General features: G+C 34.9%; 1 protein-coding gene and 1 non-coding gene across 3 annotated transcripts; both read left to right on the forward strand.

The window, feature by feature from the left end:
- The first annotated feature begins 1,439 nt into the window (after positions 1–1,439).
- On the forward strand, positions 1,440–18,956 carry CALS5 (callose synthase 5). 2 transcript variants are annotated; one of them, XM_078309501.1, is made up of 42 exons: positions 1,441–1,787; positions 2,445–2,545; positions 2,901–3,022; positions 3,384–3,480; positions 3,798–3,908; positions 4,167–4,295; positions 4,554–4,646; positions 4,781–4,878; positions 5,076–5,208; positions 5,491–5,628; positions 5,765–5,841; positions 5,971–6,058; positions 6,276–6,398; positions 6,636–6,750; positions 7,080–7,411; positions 7,611–7,663; positions 7,891–7,951; positions 8,050–8,131; positions 8,270–8,319; positions 8,621–8,707; positions 9,128–9,250; positions 9,422–9,516; positions 10,253–10,337; positions 10,522–10,682; positions 10,800–10,923; positions 11,187–11,281; positions 11,364–11,496; positions 11,878–12,029; positions 12,420–12,529; positions 12,961–13,086; positions 13,367–13,435; positions 13,579–13,765; positions 14,031–14,142; positions 14,247–14,366; positions 14,553–14,668; positions 14,901–14,984; positions 15,161–15,273; positions 15,401–15,630; positions 15,883–16,274; positions 16,556–16,961; positions 17,178–17,414; positions 18,576–18,955. In XM_078309501.1, exons 1-42 carry the CDS (start codon positions 1,553–1,555, stop codon positions 18,804–18,806), a joined length of 5,826 nt encoding a protein of 1,941 aa, XP_078165627.1. In that variant the 5' UTR covers positions 1,441–1,552; the 3' UTR covers positions 18,807–18,955. The 2 variants fall into 2 exon arrangements, with proteins under 2 accessions (XP_078165628.1, XP_078165627.1); XM_078309502.1 differs by lacking the exons at positions 10,253–10,337; positions 10,522–10,682 and having other exon boundaries at positions 1,440–1,787; positions 18,576–18,956.
- Positions 13,364–13,444, forward strand: LOC144561144 (small nucleolar RNA J33). The gene has a single exon (XR_013513626.1). It is a non-coding gene; the product is annotated as a small nucleolar RNA J33 (small nucleolar RNA).
- Positions 18,957–19,650: the final 694 nt, after the last annotated feature.

A 19,650-nucleotide genomic window follows, 5' to 3' on the forward strand; every position in this document is an offset into this window, starting at 1 on the left:
ATCATTTTTTTTTAATTTGTTTTTGTCATGTTCTCCCTTTCGCTACACGGATTCAATATATTTGTAATTTTTGTATGATTTACATATCCACAAATTACATGTATAGAAGTAATTTCTTTTTCAAAAGCTTCAAATCAATTTTTAGTTTAATTTATATTGTTTGATTATAACAAACGTAATGTCTCACTCGGAGATGATTTTACTTTGCAAAAATTAAATAATTTCCTTTTCAAGAGTGCAAATCTCTAATTGTATTTTTTACATAGAGATTAAAAAACATAAACTAAAATACCTATCTAGTTGTTAACATCAATAAAATTTAATTTTGACCTAATTTGGATAATTTCATTTTATGATTTTTTTTAAAAAAAATATTTAAATATTATATTGTGCTATTTAAAATACCCATGTTGTCCCGTAGAGCACCAATCAACCATTCCATTTTATTTTAATGAGAAATAAATGAAAACACCTACATTTATTACCAAATAGAGAGAAAACGAATGCCTTAAATTCAATGGGGGGACAATTAAAAAATCCGCTTAATATTTTTGTTGAATGAAGACAAAAAAATCATTCTGATAAGACAAAATATTTTTTTTGAATGAAGACAAAAAAAAAATTAAGAAAAATAAGGGAGAAAATACGGACTGCAATTCTGCTTCTCTCTGATCACTTCTGTATTTTTTCTAAAACGGGTGTGTTGTCTCATTTAAGCCATAAAAAGACCATGCACATCGTGTTTCAAATTTGCTCAACCTTTATTCCATTTCTGTATAACCTTATATGTAACAAGTCAAATTTACGTAAAATTCTAGCTGAATATGACCCGTATATTAACCCAAACCGCAGATCAGGCAATAGAAGGTAATATCATTAAAACCATGCGCATCGTGTTTCAAATTTGTTTAACTTCTATGCCATTTCTGTATAACCTTATATGTAACGAGTCAAATTAACATAGAATTCTAACTGTACAAGACCCGTATATTAACCCAGACCGCAAATCAGGCCATATAAATTAGTATTATTAAAACCAGAATATTTAGACTTATTCGTTGTTTTACGCTCTATTGCTCTCTTAACGGTTTAACGGACTCCTGTCCCACCACCCGCACAACTCCCTCTCTCCAGCGAATTCACATTCCTAAAGTAACTAAAGTTTTGCCATTAGATCAAAACCGTCGAATATATTTTGACACGAATATTGAAGAAATCTCACGGTTTAGATCTTGACTAAAAAATTGAGTTACTTCAGAGCATTGGACTTCTCTCCAGCTATGGTCATCTTTTCTTAATTCAGTGCATCTTTCCAATCTGAGCATCATAGCTCGATTTGTGCCACGTGTAAACCATATAGTCTCCCAGCCGTTAGATATAAACCACTCAGCTCCCCACCACCCCCTCGTCTCTCCGTATAAAGCCTTGAGCCCTTGTTTCGCGTCTCCCGTTTCTCTCTCGCTTAAACTTCTCTCCTCCGACGAGAGAGCATTGGTCGAACGAGAGGAGCTGTGGCGAAGAGAAGCGGGTGATCGATCGAGACGAGGCGATCATGGCCGGGGCATCATCGGTGTCTGATAATGCGTCCTCGTCAGCAGCTCCGACGCCTGGTCCACTGTCGGGCCCACAGGCGCTGACGAGGCGGCCTTCTAGAAGCGCAGCCATGGCGACCTTCTCCATGGAGGTCTTTGATAACGAGGTTGTACCTCCGACGCTGAGTAGTATTGCACCGATCCTTCGTGTGGCAGCTGAGATCGAATCAGAGAGGCCTCGTGTTGCTTATTTGTGTATGTACCTTCTTTATTTGCCATTTTTGTCGTACTTCTTTACTTGAGAGATGAGACTTTGGCGTTTTGTTCGAAGATAATTTATAAATTTTGGATAAACCAGATTTGCCTTGATCGATCGTTCTTCCTTAATTACGTTGTTTTATTTCGTGATCATCCTACGCGAATTTATCAGAACAAAAAAAAAAAGGAAAAAAAAAGAGCGTTGATCGGACTTTCATTAAATTTGTAATGTTTGAGGTAGATTTAAGGGTATTTATTCACGCGGATAAACTGAAAGAGAAATAAAATGGTGTTATTAATGATAATGATATGCATTTGAAAATAACGTAACGTTGTTCAATAGTAGGACGGATATAAATGCAAGAAAATTGACAGTTTTGAGAAAATTGTGCACTTCTACCCTGTATATTTGTTGTATTTCCTGGTTATTTCGCAGAGATCTTAGATCTATATTACATTTGATTATCTCATACAAATAAGTGTAATAAAAAGACACATTTGACTGGAAATTTAATGGAGTAATAGTTTATACTTTACGTTTAGTTTCCAATTAAGTATTTTGCATGGGTATACCTGCAAAACTAACAAGATGACATGTTTTCTGGTTATATTTTTTCCTTTTTTTCATTTACATTTAATTTTTGTGATATACAGGTCGATTCTATGCATTTGAGAAGGCACATCGGCTGGATCCGAGCTCAGCTGGTCGTGGAGTTCGGCAATTTAAAACAGGACTTTTAACACGCCTTGAACGGGTGATCTTTCTTTCCTATATAAACTCATCTTGTTAATTACATCTTATTTTAATGCTCTTTCCATTAGTTAGGCCATTGGAATATTTGGAATCTGCTGTATATACATATAAACTCACTGTCAAGATATGCTTGACATTAGAATCGTGTATATAATAAGTACCGCTATTCTGTTTTTAAGCCTGTGAAGTCCTTCATATACAACACTGTTTCGAGGTATAGTGCTAAACATCATCAATCTCTTATTTCACAACAAAGGAAATAAAATGGAGAAATGTTACAATATACAAAATGCAATGTATAATAGATCAACAAGGTCATATGGTCATTATATGCAATTGTATATATGCACTTGCAGGATAACACACCGACTTTAGCTAAGAGAGTGAAAAAAAGTGATGCAAGGGAAATAGAGAGCTTCTATCAGCAATACTATGAGAACTATGTGCGTGCTCTTGACAGAGGCGAGCAAGCAGACAGGTAAACGAAAAAAAATAGTAACATTTATGCTACTTGCATTACATATGAAAATTTGACTAGTATTATCAGAAAGGTGATGAATAATGAAATTAAATATGAGACAGACAGCACAATTTATGATTTAATGTGCAATGGTGGAATAAGTCCAAAGAGTATTTTATAATTTGTACTTGTAAAGTGACTGCCAAGCTATAAAATCAAGACCAATTGAACAAAACAGAGTTGTCTTAGTTACAGCCTCTTCCAAGTAAACATTAAAAAAAGAAAGAAAGAATAGTTCTCTGTTATTGATAGGACCAAAACCTAGCGGAGTACCATCCTTTAAGAACAACTTTTAAATTTAGTTTTCTGTTATTGCTAGGGCCCAGCTCGGTAAGGCGTATCAAAATGCAGGAGTTCTTTTTGAAGTGCTACTTGCTGTTACCAAGTCAGAGAAAGGGGAAGAAGTTGCACCAGAGGTATGATATTTTAATAAATTTAGTTTTCAGAATTAAATTCTAATGTAGAAATTGATTTGACAAATGAATAATGTTGATCTGTTTATATATATATATATATATATATGCTTTGAGCAGTGAGAAATAAAAACTGTGAATTATTCTGGAGAAGTATTTCAGTAAATAATGGCTATACTTTTTTAGTTGTCAGTACAACTATGATTACTTTTACGTCGTTATCGTTTCATTGCTATTGATATATTTATTGTAATATCATCATCATTCAATGAAAATGGAAAATCAATTGTAAAAATGTATTTATTTTCTTATATTAATAGATCATTGCGGCCAACAAAGATGTACAAGAAAAGAACCAAATATTCGTGCCATATAACATTCTTCCCTTGGATGCTGCTGGGTCTTCACAATGTATCATGCAACAAGAAGAGGTACTATTTAAATTATCACTTCACCTTTGTTTTCAAGAACTTATTGGGGTACCAATCATATTTCAACCCTAATTCAGTATATAAATTAAGCAAGATGAGAACTGGTAATTTACAAGAAGGAAAGAGTGCAATATTTCTTGACCGGAAGTAAAACCTTCTCAGTTTTGACTAGGTTTGACATATACAGAGTATGCACAAGTATGGTGCTTTTGAAATCATAAGTTCGCTTATTTGATTTGCTGATATTAATTGTGACAGGTTAAGGCAGCTGTGGCAGCTCTGAAAAACACAAGGGGTCTGACATGGCCCATTCCATTTGAGCAACAAAAACAAAAATCAGGCGAGCTTGATCTGCTTGACTGGTTAAGATCCATGTTTGGTTTTCAGGTAGGTTTAATTTCCTGTTAGAGGCATTAAGCTGGCCTCATATTTTCCAGATAGTAGCATATCAATTTATCATTTTTGTTAAGAGTGCTGTCTCTGTTTAAATGGTGTTAGGTTTCAGTACACACATGGGTGAAATGTATCTTGATTTACTCTGTTTAATTACAAAATACACATGATACATTGCTAAATGTAATTTATGAAAAAAAATACTTTTTATGAAAAACCATCGTTTGACAATTGTCTTAAACATGTTTTCAGAGGGACAGTGTCAGAAACCAAAGAGAGCATTTAATATTATTGCTGGCTAATGTTCATGTAAGACTCACACCGAAGCCAGAGCCTCTTACTAAGGTATGCAAGCGACTTTTTTTTTGCTTTTTTCAATTTGACAGAAGGATCCTATGTGATTTTATTTGAAATATTAGCTGCATATTATGGCTCTGAGCTCATGATTATCTGTTTCTGTTTCTATTTTATTTAAATAGTTGGATGAAAGAGCAATAGATGCCGTGATGAATAAGCTATTCAAGAATTACAAAAATTGGTGCAAGTTCTTGGGGAGGAAACACTGCTTGCATTTAAGGTATTAAGCTACTCTTAAGAATGAATTAATTAACAGACTACATGGAACTAATCTATGAAACTGAAATATGCAAGATAAGCTTTCAGTTTTTTTAAATAAAACTGCCTCAGCATAGGTCAATTTTGACCTGGTTGACCAACTTCTGCCTTATGTTGACTTGATGATATGTACATAATTTTAAAAATTTGTCAAAATAGACATTCCCAAGGGACACAACCTCAAGAGACACAACAGAGGAAGATTCTTTACATGGGCTTGTATCTTCTAATTTGGGGCGAGTCTGCCAACATCCGTTTCATGCCTGAGTGTCTATGCTACATCTTTCACAATGTAATCCTCCTTTTTTGTACTTTTCAATATATGCCATCAAAGCTTTTGAATCATGCATAATATTTTGTTTGTCCAGTTATAGGTCTATGGTTTCATATTTAATCACAATTAGCTTTAGAATAGAGATTATGGTTTCTTAAAATAGAAATTAGAGAGAGAAACAGTGAAAAACTGAAGAATGCACTCTGTTTTCCTTGTCTACAACACTCACACCATTAGACTAATGTGAAATCTCCAAGTTTGTAGTTCTCCAAAATTTAATTCTATTTTTTTTTTCTCCAGATGGCATATGAGCTCCGGGGCCTACTGGAGAACAATATTAGCATTGTTACAGGAGAGAATATCAGACCTTCTTATGGGGGCGATGACGAGGCCTATTTGAAGAAAGTGGTTACTCCTATTTATCGCGTCATTGAAAGGGTATATTTCGTCTACCCAAGTCTATAGGGAAAGTGAGAAATTCTGTTTCTTGACACAGAATTTTTTGTTTTATTGATCCTTATGGCCTTTTCTTATTTTCTGATTGAAGCTAAAAAATATGCATTTAATTTGACAGGAAGCCAGCAAAAGTAAGAATGGAAAAGCACCACATGCAGCATGGTGTAACTATGACGATCTCAATGAGTATTTCTGGTTAGACCATCGATTTTGTTTTTCTTATATTGTTTCGTAATATTAGGTAAAGGTTGGTGGACCAACGGTGCACCAAGCTTATTTCATATCTTGTTCTATTTTGTAATTACTACAAATAATATGTTCCAGGTCACCTGATTGTTTCACTTTGGGCTGGCCTATGAATGACAATGCAGAGTTCTTCAAGTCTATCCATGGAGTTATTCCTACAGCACGGGTGAGACATCCCTTTTCTCTGCAACTATTTGTTTCTTTGATATAAATACAACAGAGAAACCTTTCTCTATCAAATAAAGTGAAGAAGGAAAGGAACCAACCAAAATTTGGCTTGTATATATCATCTTCAAATACAATGCTATGGATATATTTTTCCTCACATCAAAGTGGAATTAAATTATTTACTAATAAATTTGTTTATTCATTTTTCTTGAAAGGGAGTTGCGAGGGGTGGTTCTGGTAAGAGTATTGGGAAGTCAAACTTTGTTGAAACGAGAACATTCTGGCATATCTTTAGAAGTTTCGACCGTTTGTGGACATTCTATATATTGGCTTTACAGGTAATCAGGTTCACTTAAGAATTTCTTTCCATTTTGTTTGTGTTTGGTGCTTAGAAGTTTGCCCAGATTTCATTATGCTGTTTATTTTGGCTGGAACTTGATACTATCTTGTAGCTAATTGCATGGGCCTGGTACCCAACAGTACATAATAGTTACTGACCTTGTAACTCAATTTAATCTTTTTAACTTACATTTTGACATTTATTCTAAATGATTTTGCAACTTTGGCTTACACAGGCAATGGTGATTATTACATGGAGCGGGCAATCATTGACAAAGATATTTAACAAGAATACCCTATATTCATTGTCTAGCATCTTTATCACTGCTGCATTCCTTCGCTTCCTTCAAAGTACAAATTCTTTATATGCTTGCTTGCTACGTGTTCTACTTTATTCTCATATTACACTGTAACTATTATTAATATTTAAATAATTACACATTGTAATGTTACTATTCAGTTATATCAGTTTTTATGTATTAACTTATATATGGTATTGGTAATTCTACCCATGCAATGTAGTAGTACAATGATTTGCAAAGTAGTGAGCTGTTACCTGTTATATATTTATTGTATAGGTTATCAAAAGTGACCAATTCTTGACTTAATTCTGAACATGTTTGTTTTAAATTATCTGATATTGACCGCAATTTAATCTTGTTCATAATGAAAAAAATCAGGTTTACTGGACTTAATTCTGAACTTCCCGGGTTACCACCGGGTGAAGTTTAATGATGTGATGAGAAACCTCCTGAAGATCATAATGAGTGTGGCCTGGTGCATCATCCTCCCACTCTTTTACGTCAACTCTTCGACCAATGTCAACCTCCCTTTTGACCTAACCAAGTATCTTCGCCAGATCAAAGGCGTGCCCCAACTGTATCTCTTTGCTGTTGCACTGTACCTCTTGCCCAACATCCTCGCTGCTGCTCTTTTCGTGTTTCCCATGTTCAGAAGGTGGATTGAAAATTCTGATTTTATCCTCATACGCTTCCTCCTCTGGTGGTCTCAGGTAAAAGCAATAATTTGCTGTTAGATTTCCGTACCAAATGCTTTGGCCTGTAAAATTAAAACAAAAAAGAACATAAAAAAAGAAGATAGTTAATCACATAAACAGAAGCAAACATGCCTTTACTTACTATGGCAGACAAATAACTGAAATAGAGTGATCAATTGAAAAAGGTGGGTAACAAGATTTTTCACCTTTACAGCCAAGAATTTATGTTGGACGTGGGATGCATGAGAGCCAGTGGTCCCTTTTCAAGTAAGTTCCTTTTCCTGTTAACAAGAATCCCAGTACCCCTGTTTGTACTTCTAACAGAAATATAGCAGATGCTTAATTTTGTATAAGATAAACTATAAAGATATGGTCAAGTTCTTATGTCAAATGCCTTAAGTTTGCTATGAGGGTTCCCTGTAAAAGGTATTATTATGTAAGGAAAATAAGATGGTGAATATTCATTAAGTTTGCTACATCCTTTTGTTTTGAAGGTATACATTATTCTGGTTCTTGTTGCTCTGTTGCAAGTTTGCATTCAGCTTCTACATGCAGGTCAGGTTTCTCTACCTAATCTAGTTATTCAAACTTATTTAAACAATTTTATATTATACATATTTCTTTCAAATTTAAGCCTTACTTCTTTCTTTCAGATAAAACCTTTGGTCCAGCCAACCAAGGACATAATGAATATTCGCAATATCAAGTATCAGTGGCACGAGTTCTTCCCAAATGGTAATTTGTTACTTTATGACCTATTTTATAATGATTATTATGCTTACATTCCATAGGATGGAGGTGCACTTCTATTTCTAGCCACTGGATTTTCTATCTTGACTTATTTCTTACTGATTTATTTCTCCATGTATGCAGCTAGAAACAATATTGGTGCTGTTGTCTCTATTTGGGCCCCAGTTATATTGGTAGGTGTCCAAACTACCAAGTTCTTCTCTATTTCTCATCAGAACAAAATATCAAGTATTCGTATGGTCTGGTGATGAGGGGCTGTTTTTGGCATGAACTAGGTTTTAGTTCAAATCCTTAAAAGATTCTGAAATCACAAACAGTAAATAATGCAAAACAAACAAAAAAACTAAAAAACTGAGAACTATCTGGTTCATGTTGAAATTTGGTTTGGTGAATCTGAATGTAACTTGGTCTTCTTAGCTGTTCAAGTTTAAAATGAAAGAAGGTTAATAACAGGAAGTTTATATTTCTTTTCAGGTCTACTTTATGGACACCCAAATTTGGTATGCAATATTCTCTACAATTTATGGTGGTATTTCTGGAGCATTTGGGCGACTTGGTGAGGTAACTATTTAGATTTCTTTGTTTGTAAAAATATCTTATTAGAGAATCAAGCTTGTAGGGTGAACTTCTAGATACCATCTCTAATCTGTGTTGGTGGACTTTTTGAGTATTTGTCTTAAATGTTAGTGTCAGTAGGTCATATAGGTACTCTCAACCAAAGTTACTGTGCACCAGGTGGCAAACCTGCCATGTACTGTATAAATAAGACTAGGTGCTCAAGCATTTCATTAGCTCAGTTCTGAATCTATGTACCAAATTATACTAAAAGAGTAAAACAGAGATGTAAGATTTGACATGTGAATCTTAACCAAATATATTAACAACATTTATGATCATTCTGTACTCAAAACTTATTTATTATATTGTTCTCTGTCTTTTGATAAATTTGGTTTTCATCTTTGTTTTCCTTAATTAAAACAGATCCGGACACTTGGTATGTTGAGGTCACGTTTTAGCTCTTTACCTGGAGCCTTTAACACATACTTGGTGCCTGATGATAGAGCCAGGAGGAGAGGGTTCACTCTTGCCAAGCGGTTTGCTGAGGTTAGCATAAAATTAAGCGCTTTGTAGTCATGTTATAACTTATTATTATTTCATGAAGAAATAAGGAGAGAGCTAGCTTGTTTTTTACAAAAGCACTCGTCAACAAAGATTTACTGTTCAGATAATATTATGTCGTTTTGGTGCATAAAAATATGGAGTATATTATTTCAGGCCAATCCAAACAAAAGAACTGAAGCAGCAAAATTTGCTCAATTGTGGAATGAAGTCATATGTAGCTTCAGGGAGGAAGACTTGATTAGCGATAGGTAAAATATCAATACTTCATTATTTCTCTTTCTTGACAGGGTTTCTTGGGGTAAATTTCGCTAGAGTTCACTAAACTTTGTTTTTTGTCACAAATTGGTCACTCAAGATTGATTTGTCTCTTTTTAGTCACTCAATTTTGTTATTTGTTTCAATCAAGTCACTTTATACTTTTCCATCCAAAATTTTAACGGAACATTCTCATTCCATCTAAAAGATTAACGGAATATACTTATTCCGTCCAAAATACTAACATAATAAGCATATTTCATCCAAAATACTAACGGAATAAGCATATTCTGTTAGCATTTTGGATGGAAAAGTATAGAGTGACTTGATTAGGACAAATCAAACTTGAGTGACCAATTCGTGACAAGTAACAAAGTTTAGTGACCTCTAGTGAAATTTACCCGGGTTTCCTGATACAAACACTGAAACTTGATTACTTCACCCAAGGATTATATAGTAGTTGGTATTGGAACGACAGTACCAAGCTATTTAATGAGAAGTGTATTGTTATAATTGCTGTTATCACCTTTTAGGATGGAACTTCCTAACTAATTTATCATCCTATCCTAACAAACCAATTAGACAAAAAAACAAAGTAGCGTAAAGAAGTAGATGTGAAATTTTTCCAAACCCTTACACAAATCAAGAAGACATGTCAAAGACTATGTTCTTCCAACTATTTTACTATCGCAAACTAAATCAGTTGACACCTATTTGTTTGTTTCTTAGGGAGATGGATCTTATGTTGGTTCCCTATTCTTCAGATCCAAGTCTTAAGCTGATCCAGTGGCCTCCATTCTTGCTTGCTAGCAAGGTCATTAATAACTTCTCAAATGTTGTATATTCTGTTTGAAAATAAATTTAAAAGATCTTTATTGCACCTTCTTTTATTTTGACTTCCTACTTGTTTACTCAGGTTTTGGCTTATACAGTAATTCTGTATGACACATTCCATTAAACTTTGACATTCTTTTAATAATTGTACTTTGAATATTCAGATTCCAATTGCTCTGGACATGGCGGTGCAGTTCCGGTCGAGAGATTTCGATCTCTGGAGGCGTATCTGTGCTGATGAGTACATGAAATGTGCTGTTTTAGAATGCTATGAGTCTTGCAAACTTGTACTCAACCTCTTGGTTGTAGGAGAAACTGAGAAGAGGTTTGCGTCTTGACTAGTCCTTTTGTGCACTGTGCTTTAGATTATTGGTTTGTAAAACTTTCACTAAATTTATTGAAATGCTTCATTAATCTCTTCTAAATAAGCTTATGTGGGCAGGATAATTGGCATTATAATAAAAGAAGTAGAGGCTAACATTGCAAAGAATACATTCCTTGCCAACTTCAGAATGAGTGCCATGCCAGTTCTAGTCAAGAAATACATTGAGCTTGTCGGCATCTTGGTTAGTATAATTAAAATATAATCAGTGGAACTTTCAACCGAGAACTTTAATTTATGCCTGATTCTACCTGATTATTATTTCTAAACCAATCATCTTCTTCTATTAGTCTGCAGTTTCTCAAATATGCATCGATTAGCTTGATTGACCCTCATACTAAAAACAAAGCATGAACTTTGTTCTTAAATTTACGAAATTGAACTTTAAATTTACTAAACAGAGTCAGCATTTTGATAATTTTCCTACTATTACTTTTGTTTATGCAGAAAGAGGGGGATGAATCTAAGAGAGATGCAGTAGTGTTGCTGCTTCAGGATATGTTGGAAGTTGTAACCCGTGATATGATGGTTAACGAGAGCAGGTATGTTAAGCTAAAGTTTTTGTCCACTGCATTCTAAGGTCTCTGAGGCATCTCCTCTTAACTAATTGTAAAAATTGTCTAGGGAGCTCGTTGAGCTGGGACATGGTAACAAGGAATCAGTGACAAGAGGACAGCAGCAACAGCTTTTTGCCGCAACAGGTTCAAGGGCTTCAATTCAATATCCTCCTGTAGTCACTGCGCAATGGGAAGAGCAAGTATGTACAGTATTATACAATTGATGATTTATTCCACTGATCTTGTTTTTATTTTACTTTTATTACAAGGGGTGGAACTGATTACCACAGATACAATTTAAAAAAATCACCTGTTTAAACAGTTCAAAGGTAGTGATCAAGTAATGTAACAGTGCAGCTGATGTATTATTCGTAGATCAAGGACCAATAGTTTCTTATCTTGTACTTTCAACCAACATATAATGTGAAATAAGTAAGAGAAAAAATAATAATTGCAAATTGCTACCATATCTCAACTTCATACTAAGGTCACCCACCTGTTCTTAATCTAAAGTAAGCTCTGGAACAGTTTCTCCTTAAAAATTGGAGATGGGGGTTTCAACATTTAGTTGTTTTTAACAGATTAAGCGGCTGTATCTCCTTCTAACTGTAAAAGAATCAGCCATGGAAGTACCAACAAACCTTGAAGCCAGAAGAAGGATAGCCTTTTTTACAAATTCTCTTTTCATGGACATGCCTCGTGCTCCTCGTGTTCGGAAGATGCTTTCTTTCAGGTTTGCAAATGATTAATATATATTTTTCAATCATTAAGATTGCATACAGTATCTTTTTTTTTTTTTAAACACTAAAGCTTTCAGTATTTGCAAATAGCATCCAATATTTTTCTGTAATTAGCAATCAAAACCAAGGTCTTCTACGATATCACATGTCAGAACTAAGGTTAAATAAAAAATGATTTATTCTCCAGTTATATAGTCAGTAAAATCCCTTCATATAATTCATATAGGCTGGGGACCACAAGCTCTGTTTTTATCTTTGCTTTAGATTTGTAAACACTTTTGCAGCTTGCTGGCTTGTTTCTTTTGAAAACCCCATCAGGCTGAACCTTTACATTACTAACTTTACTATTTACTTACATACCTCTCTGATTATGGCTATGGCAGTGTCATGACCCCATACTATAGTGAGGAGACGGTTTTCTCCAGAAATGACCTTGATATGGAAAATGAAGACGGTGTTTCCATTATATTCTACCTCCAAAAGATTTTTCCAGGTACAATATTTCATTTTAACCCCTTGGCCCTGCATAAACCCAAACATAAACGAAAAAGGAAAAATTTGATGCTTCCCTTTTCAGGTCTTGATAATATCATGTATGCCTTGCAATACAAAAGAACATCATATGTGCCCTTTGGAATACATGAGAAATATCATGTATTTCCCTTTAACACATAAGACAAATATTAAACCTTGAATTTCACAACTGAAGCAATATCCAAATAATCCCCCATTTGTGTTCATTAGTATAGAGAAAAATGAGGCAGAGCAAATTAAACGCTTCTTTCCAAAACATTTTTGGCTGCTTTAACACTTGTTGACATGAAAAATTTCAATCTAAACTTAGCCCTGTTATGTTAATAGCCACATAGGTAATTAATTTCATAAGCTAATATAACTTCTTTTCATGTGAATTTTGTTAAAAAGATGAGTGGAATAACTTCAAGGAGAGAATAAATTGCAAAAAGGATTATGAAATTTTTGAGAATGATGAGAATATCCTTCAGCTTCGCCACTGGGCCTCTCTTAGGGGTCAGACACTATGTCGCACAGGTATGAATCGAACTATTCAATGTATCTTTGCAAATTTATTGGCCATTGAAGCAAAGATTTTCTTTCAGTTACCCAAATTTATTTCCTTTGCAAATTACAAAAACTTGGAAATTATTTTCTTTCAGTTACCCAAATAATTCTATGTATCTTATAATTATATAATAAATGAAGGATTTTGTTTCAGTTACACAAACTTATTATCTTTGCAAATTACAAAAAACATGAGAATTATTTTTCCTGTTTTGTGAAAAATGAACTTGAATTTATTTTATCTCTGCAGTTAGGGGTATGATGTACTACAGAAGGGCTCTCAAGCTTCAAGCTTTCCTTGATATGGCTTCTGAAGAAGGTAAAAATATTATATCACTACAATATCTTAAGGTCCAAATGGCCATATTGGAAATTTAATAGCTAAACAACTTGAAAATAAAGAATCCTTGAAATTTTAGGCTCCTGTTGACTATTGTAATTCACCTTTTTTTTTTTGAGCAGAAATTTTGGAAGGCTATAAGGCAGTGGCAGATCAAGCAGAGGAAGAGAAGAGACAGAGGTCGATGTCAGCTCAGCTGGAGGCTATAGCTGATATGAAATTCACATATGTCGCCACCTGTCAAATTTATGGTAACCAAAAGCAATCTGGAGATCGTCGTGCTACTGATATTTTGAACTTGATGGTCAAGTAAGCATCTAATTCATTTTCTATGTCATTAAATAGATGTTCATGTTTGAGTCCCGGCTGAACCAAAATTATGCAATACAAGATATCTTGTACATACTGGAAAGTGGAAACTGAAAAGAATCCATTCATTGTAAGCCTAACCCATATATTGTACTGTCTTGTACTACTGTATTGTTTAGTCAACTTATGAATTAAGCTTCTTGTATTCGAACTGTCAAGCAGCACATTCTTAAATTAAATACTTACCATGTGTAATTAAACGCAGCTACCCCTCACTAAGAGTTGCATATATCGATGAAGTTGAAGAACGAGAAGGTGATAAAGTACAAAAGGTTTACTATTCTGTGCTAGTCAAAGCTGTTGAAAATCGTGATCAGGTAAGACAGATAAGATCTAGTCAAACAAGAGAAACTTTTGGAATTTAATTTATCCATTCTATTTTTTTTTTATTCCAGATTGTGCTTATCTTGTTATATTATAGGAAATATACCGCATAAAACTGCCAGGACCTGCAAAAATAGGTGAAGGAAAGCCGGAAAACCAGAACCATGCCGTAATATTCACACGTGGAGAGGCTCTCCAAACAATTGATATGAATCAGGTATGTAAAAGTAATTGGCTAAAATTTCAGCATGTTGACTACTAATTGGCTAAAATACATGAAAGTAATTGGCTAATGTTGGTTCATCACATATTCCACTATTAAATCCTTTATAGTACATGTAGTCAGCAGTTTACTAGCCTGAAACCTTGAACTCTGTATTGAATTCCATGTTCATCTTATCAGGACAACTATTTAGAGGAAGCACTGAAAATGCGAAACCTTCTAGAAGAATTCAATGAAGATCACGGCGTGCGCCCTCCCACAATTCTTGGTGTACGTGAGCACATTTTTACTGGAAGGTAACACCCATAGAATTCAAATCTTCTTTCAAAATATACCGGCAATCAGTATATTGGAATACCAAGCTGTACAAAATAGAGTTCCGCTTGTTGCTCAGAGAGTAAACTCAATATGCCACTAACAAAAGTCCAAGAATTTAGTTTGTGTCCAGAATAGTACCATTAAGTTACTAAACTAACAGGAACTATATATCTATGATGCCTCTAATTTATTTTCTTAATTACGTTGCAGTGTTTCATCTTTGGCATCGTTCATGTCAAACCAGGAGACAAGTTTTGTCACAATTGGCCAGAGAGTTCTCGCTAGTCCCTTGAAGTAAGTCAATTTGTAACCCACAATTGCTTCACTTGTATGTTTCATGTATGCCTAATCAGCAATTTAAAAAAAATGAAATAATGCTGAAATAATTTTGTGGTTTAGTCAGTGCTTTTTACATCCTCCTTTATTTATTGAATTGTAAAATTTTACCTAGTTGTCTGTTATTTCTGTAGAGTTCGGTTTCACTATGGTCACCCGGATGTGTTTGATAGAATCTTTCACATCACGAGAGGTGGCATAAGCAAAGCTTCCCGAGGAATCAACTTATCTGAGGATATCTTTGCGGGTATAACTTTTTCTCTTGACGATTTTAAATTTGGTATCTTAATGGACTAAATATTGGTCTTGCATGATAGGGATATCAGATTATAAGATGTTAAATGATTTTTAAAATTGTGTTATTGCACATTCAGGTTTTAACTCAACATTGAGACGAGGAAACGTGACACACCACGAGTACATCCAGGTTGGGAAGGGACGTGATGTGGGGCTTAACCAGATCTCTCTCTTTGAGGCCAAGGTAGCATGCGGTAATGGAGAGCAAATTTTGAGTAGGGATATCTACCGCCTCGGCCACCGATTTGACTTCTTCCGCATGCTGTCTTGCTACTTCACCACTGTTGGCTTCTATGTCAGCTCAATGGTATGTATTGATTTTCAAGCGATAACAATGCCTTTTTTCCTTTTTCACCTTAGCCTTTTTTCGATAATTTTTGTTTTTTTAGTTAATTTGGTATTTTTGTGTTCATTTAAGCATGATAAACTTAAAAAAGGCTTAATTTGCTCCAAGGGTGGCCTTAGGTTAAATATTGAATTACTTCTAAAGATTAATGGCATTCATATAACTCCTTTATTCAACCATGTAATATAATTGTTTCTCTGGTCACTCACGCAGATGGTCGTCATCATTGTCTATATGTTCTTATATGGGAGGATATACCTATCTCTGAGTGGTTTAGAGGCTACAATTGTGCGGCAAGCAGAGATGCGTGGCAACCGAGCCCTTGAGTCAGCCATGGCCTCCCAATCCGTGGTTCAGCTCGGTCTCCTCATGGCACTTCCCATGGTCATGGAAATTGGTCTCGAGCGTGGTTTCCGCACTGCCTTAGGTGATTTTATCATCATGCAACTTCAGCTCTGTGCTGTGTTCTTCACCTTCTCCCTTGGTACCAAGTCACACTACTTTGGTCGCACTGTCTTGCATGGAGGTGCCAAGTACCGGGCCACTGGCCGTGGGTTTGTCGTGCGTCATGTCAAGTTTGCTGAGAACTACAGGATGTATTCCAGGTATTAAAAAAAAAAGGGATCAATTTCCTTCTCATGTTCTCCACAGTTGTGCTTTCTAGACAAGCTCTTTACTGACCCAAAAGAAATATAGAAACGTTAAATCTAGGGATTACATGTTGGGCTTCAATGTACGAGCTGGTAACATGTGGTTATGAAGTAACTTAATTGAACTAACTTTAGTTGTCTGTGTGTATGGTTGGTAAATCAAGTGTCCTTCTGTAATTTACTATTTGTCAACTCACTACCCGATTCCTGTTTTTACGGTTGGTAATTAATTACAGGAGCCATTTTGTTAAGGGGATGGAGTTACTAGTGCTGCTTCTTGTTTACGAGGTCTACGGCTCAGTTGCGACCAACACAGCTCTATACATACTCCTAACATTCTCCATGTGGTTCATGGTGGGAACATGGCTGTTTGCGCCATTCCTGTTCAATCCATCAGGGTTTGAATGGCAAAAGATTGTGGATGACTGGGATGATTGGTCAAAGTGGATCGGCAGCCGTGGCGGCATTGGTGTACCCGCTAACAAAAGCTGGGAGTCATGGTGGGATGAGGAGCAGGAACACCTCCAGTCAACCGGCTTCCTCGGGAGGTTCTGGGAAATCTTACTCTCCCTCCGATTCTTCCTCTTCCAGTATGGTATTATCTACCACCTCCACATCGCCAATGGCAGCAAGAGCATTGTGGTAAGTATCACACCTATCAGTAAATTCATCGTATTAATGAACAGTCGACCGAATAATAACCAAAAAAACCAAAGTAAATTTTGGTTTGTTTGGTTGAACTGAATAAGAGAGATTGAGTTTCAAAAGGTGAAAACTCAATACATATGCAAATACACAAATGAACAGACGACTCTCAAATTCATGGTGAATAAATTTGGGCTTATTTTTCCATGTCAGGTGTATGGTCTATCATGGCTGGTCATAGTGGCGGTTGTGCTGGTGCTAAAGGTGGTGTCGATTGGAAGGAAAAAGTTCAGTGCCGACTTCCAACTAATGTTTAGACTTCTCAAACTACTTCTGTTTATTGGATTTGTCGGAACTCTTGGCATTCTATTCACCCTTCTCAATCTCACAGTTGGTGACATCTTTGCTGCCTTCCTTGCCTTCGCCCCCACCGGATGGGCCCTACTATCCGTAATAATCTCTCTTATAAATTATTTCTTCATATCAATAGCCAACCTGTCCAACATATTCAGATTTCTCTGGATTAATTATACCAGAGTTAGACTACGGTACTATGCGTAGTGCACATTGTTCTGTACTATGGATGCTTATCTTCATTTAAAAGTTCAAATAGTCGATCCAAACCATTCAACATGATCTCCATATGAAAATGTGCTTGGATGCCAAAATCTACATTTTATAGATTTATTTTTTTACTATTTTTTCTATATAGGTACAAAATCACTAATCTAAATATACTAGACCATTCGAAAGTAGTGATTTTCTACCAATCTAACAAAATAGTAAAACAATTCTAAAATAATATAAAATTTGGCCTCAGATTTCATTTTGATAAGGAGATCATGTTGAGCGGTTGGGATTGAATATTTGGACTTTCAAAATAAAATTATGCATCCATAGCACAGACCAATCTGCGCTATGCATATTACCATAGCCTCACTCATTAAATTAACCAACTTTCTTCATATATATATATATTGAGGGTTCCAATTTCTCATTTTTTTATACCTCATTATACCTCATAATTTTATATCTTCATTTTCTTCATATTCAAAGTCTAAATTGTCGATCCGAACCGTTCAACATAATATCCATACTAAAATATGGTTAGGGATGAAATTTTATAATTTTTGAAATTTTTTTACTATTTTTTAAGATGGGTAGAAAATCACTGTTTTTTAAATGGTTCAAAAACAGTGATTTTGTACCTATCTTAAAAAATAGCAAAAAAATTCCAAAAAATATAAAATTTTATCTCCATGCATATTTTAGTATAAATATTTTGTTGAACGGTTCGGATCGACAATTTGGACTTTGAAAACGAAAATATAAAATATGAGGTATGATGAGGTATGAAAAAAATGAGGCATTGGAACCCTCCTCATATTGAGTTCGGATTCGTGTGGGAGTTCCAGACTAGACTTCGAATGGGAACCATTTTCTTCATATAATTTTGCACGGTTGATGGGATGGTTTAGGGTCCCAGTTGCCATCATACAATTATATGAAGAAAATTTTAGTATGGACAATTATATGAAGAAAATGGTCTATGGATATAATTTTGCACGGTTGTTGATCCCTATATGGATCTTTTTCTAAATTTTTAAATAGGTGTCCCAAGCAATCAAGCCAGCAGTAAAGGCGCTAGGTCTGTGGGGATCGGTAAAGGCACTTGCGAGGGGATACGAGTACATAATGGGGCTGGTTATCTTTACACCAGTTGCCATCATGGCATGGTTCCCATTCGTGTCGGAGTTCCAGACTAGACTTCTATTCAACCAAGCTTTCAGTCGTGGTCTCCAAATTTCTAGAATTCTTGCTGGTGGAAAGAAACAAAACTAATTAAATCGTTGTGATAATTACTGTTAGAGAATTCAACCTAGTATTTTGGGTCAAAGGGAATATTAATTCTTTCTTTCAATTGATTAGTTTGTTCATTTGTAAAAAGAAAAAATGGTTATGTGAATTCAGGTTTCAATGCAATCTCACACTACTGTTTGTCCTGTTTTATTTTTTGTAATGTATAATATAGTATTGTTTACGTTATTATATACCACCATATCCCAAATGAGTACCATGTCAATAACTACAGTTTGACTTAGAGCTGATATGCCAAAATGACTATAAGCTGCTAATTTAGTTGAGTAATGTGAGCACTTTGTACCAATTTCAACAACTCAGTACCAGGTGGTACATGATTTTTCTGTAAGTATCTCTACATGATTAGAAAATCACAATATACCATTAATTGACACCAAACATATTGTTACAATCTAATTTATATAGTGAGTGCATTTATGTGAACTGGCACACATAAATTAAATTTACAATCTGGTGATATACAATCTAATACAATATATACTTGGTGAAACAACTGAAATTGATGAAAGGAAAAGAGCATCCTAAAAACAAGGAAAAAAAATGCTTTCGAGGGGTAAAGATTTTAACACAGTAGTTTTGGCTTCATGCAGTTCACAAACTACATGTAGTATTCTTTTGATTCCGCAGTCCGTGCACTGTGTGAAGTCAAAACTGCTCTGTTAAAATCTTTACTATTGGAGGGGAATGCTTGCCTTCTGCTTCACCATTTTGAAGAACGATGGCTAACCTTGTTGTAGCTGAAATTCAATATTTTATGTAATTTTAGAAGTAGAAATAGTTAACTCTATTTGGTTAGTTAAAAATG

The sequence above is a fragment of the Carex rostrata genome, chromosome 10 (genome assembly GCF_964058835.1).
Source record: "Carex rostrata chromosome 10, lpCarRost1.2, whole genome shotgun sequence".
NCBI lineage: Eukaryota > Viridiplantae > Streptophyta > Magnoliopsida > Poales > Cyperaceae > Carex > Carex rostrata.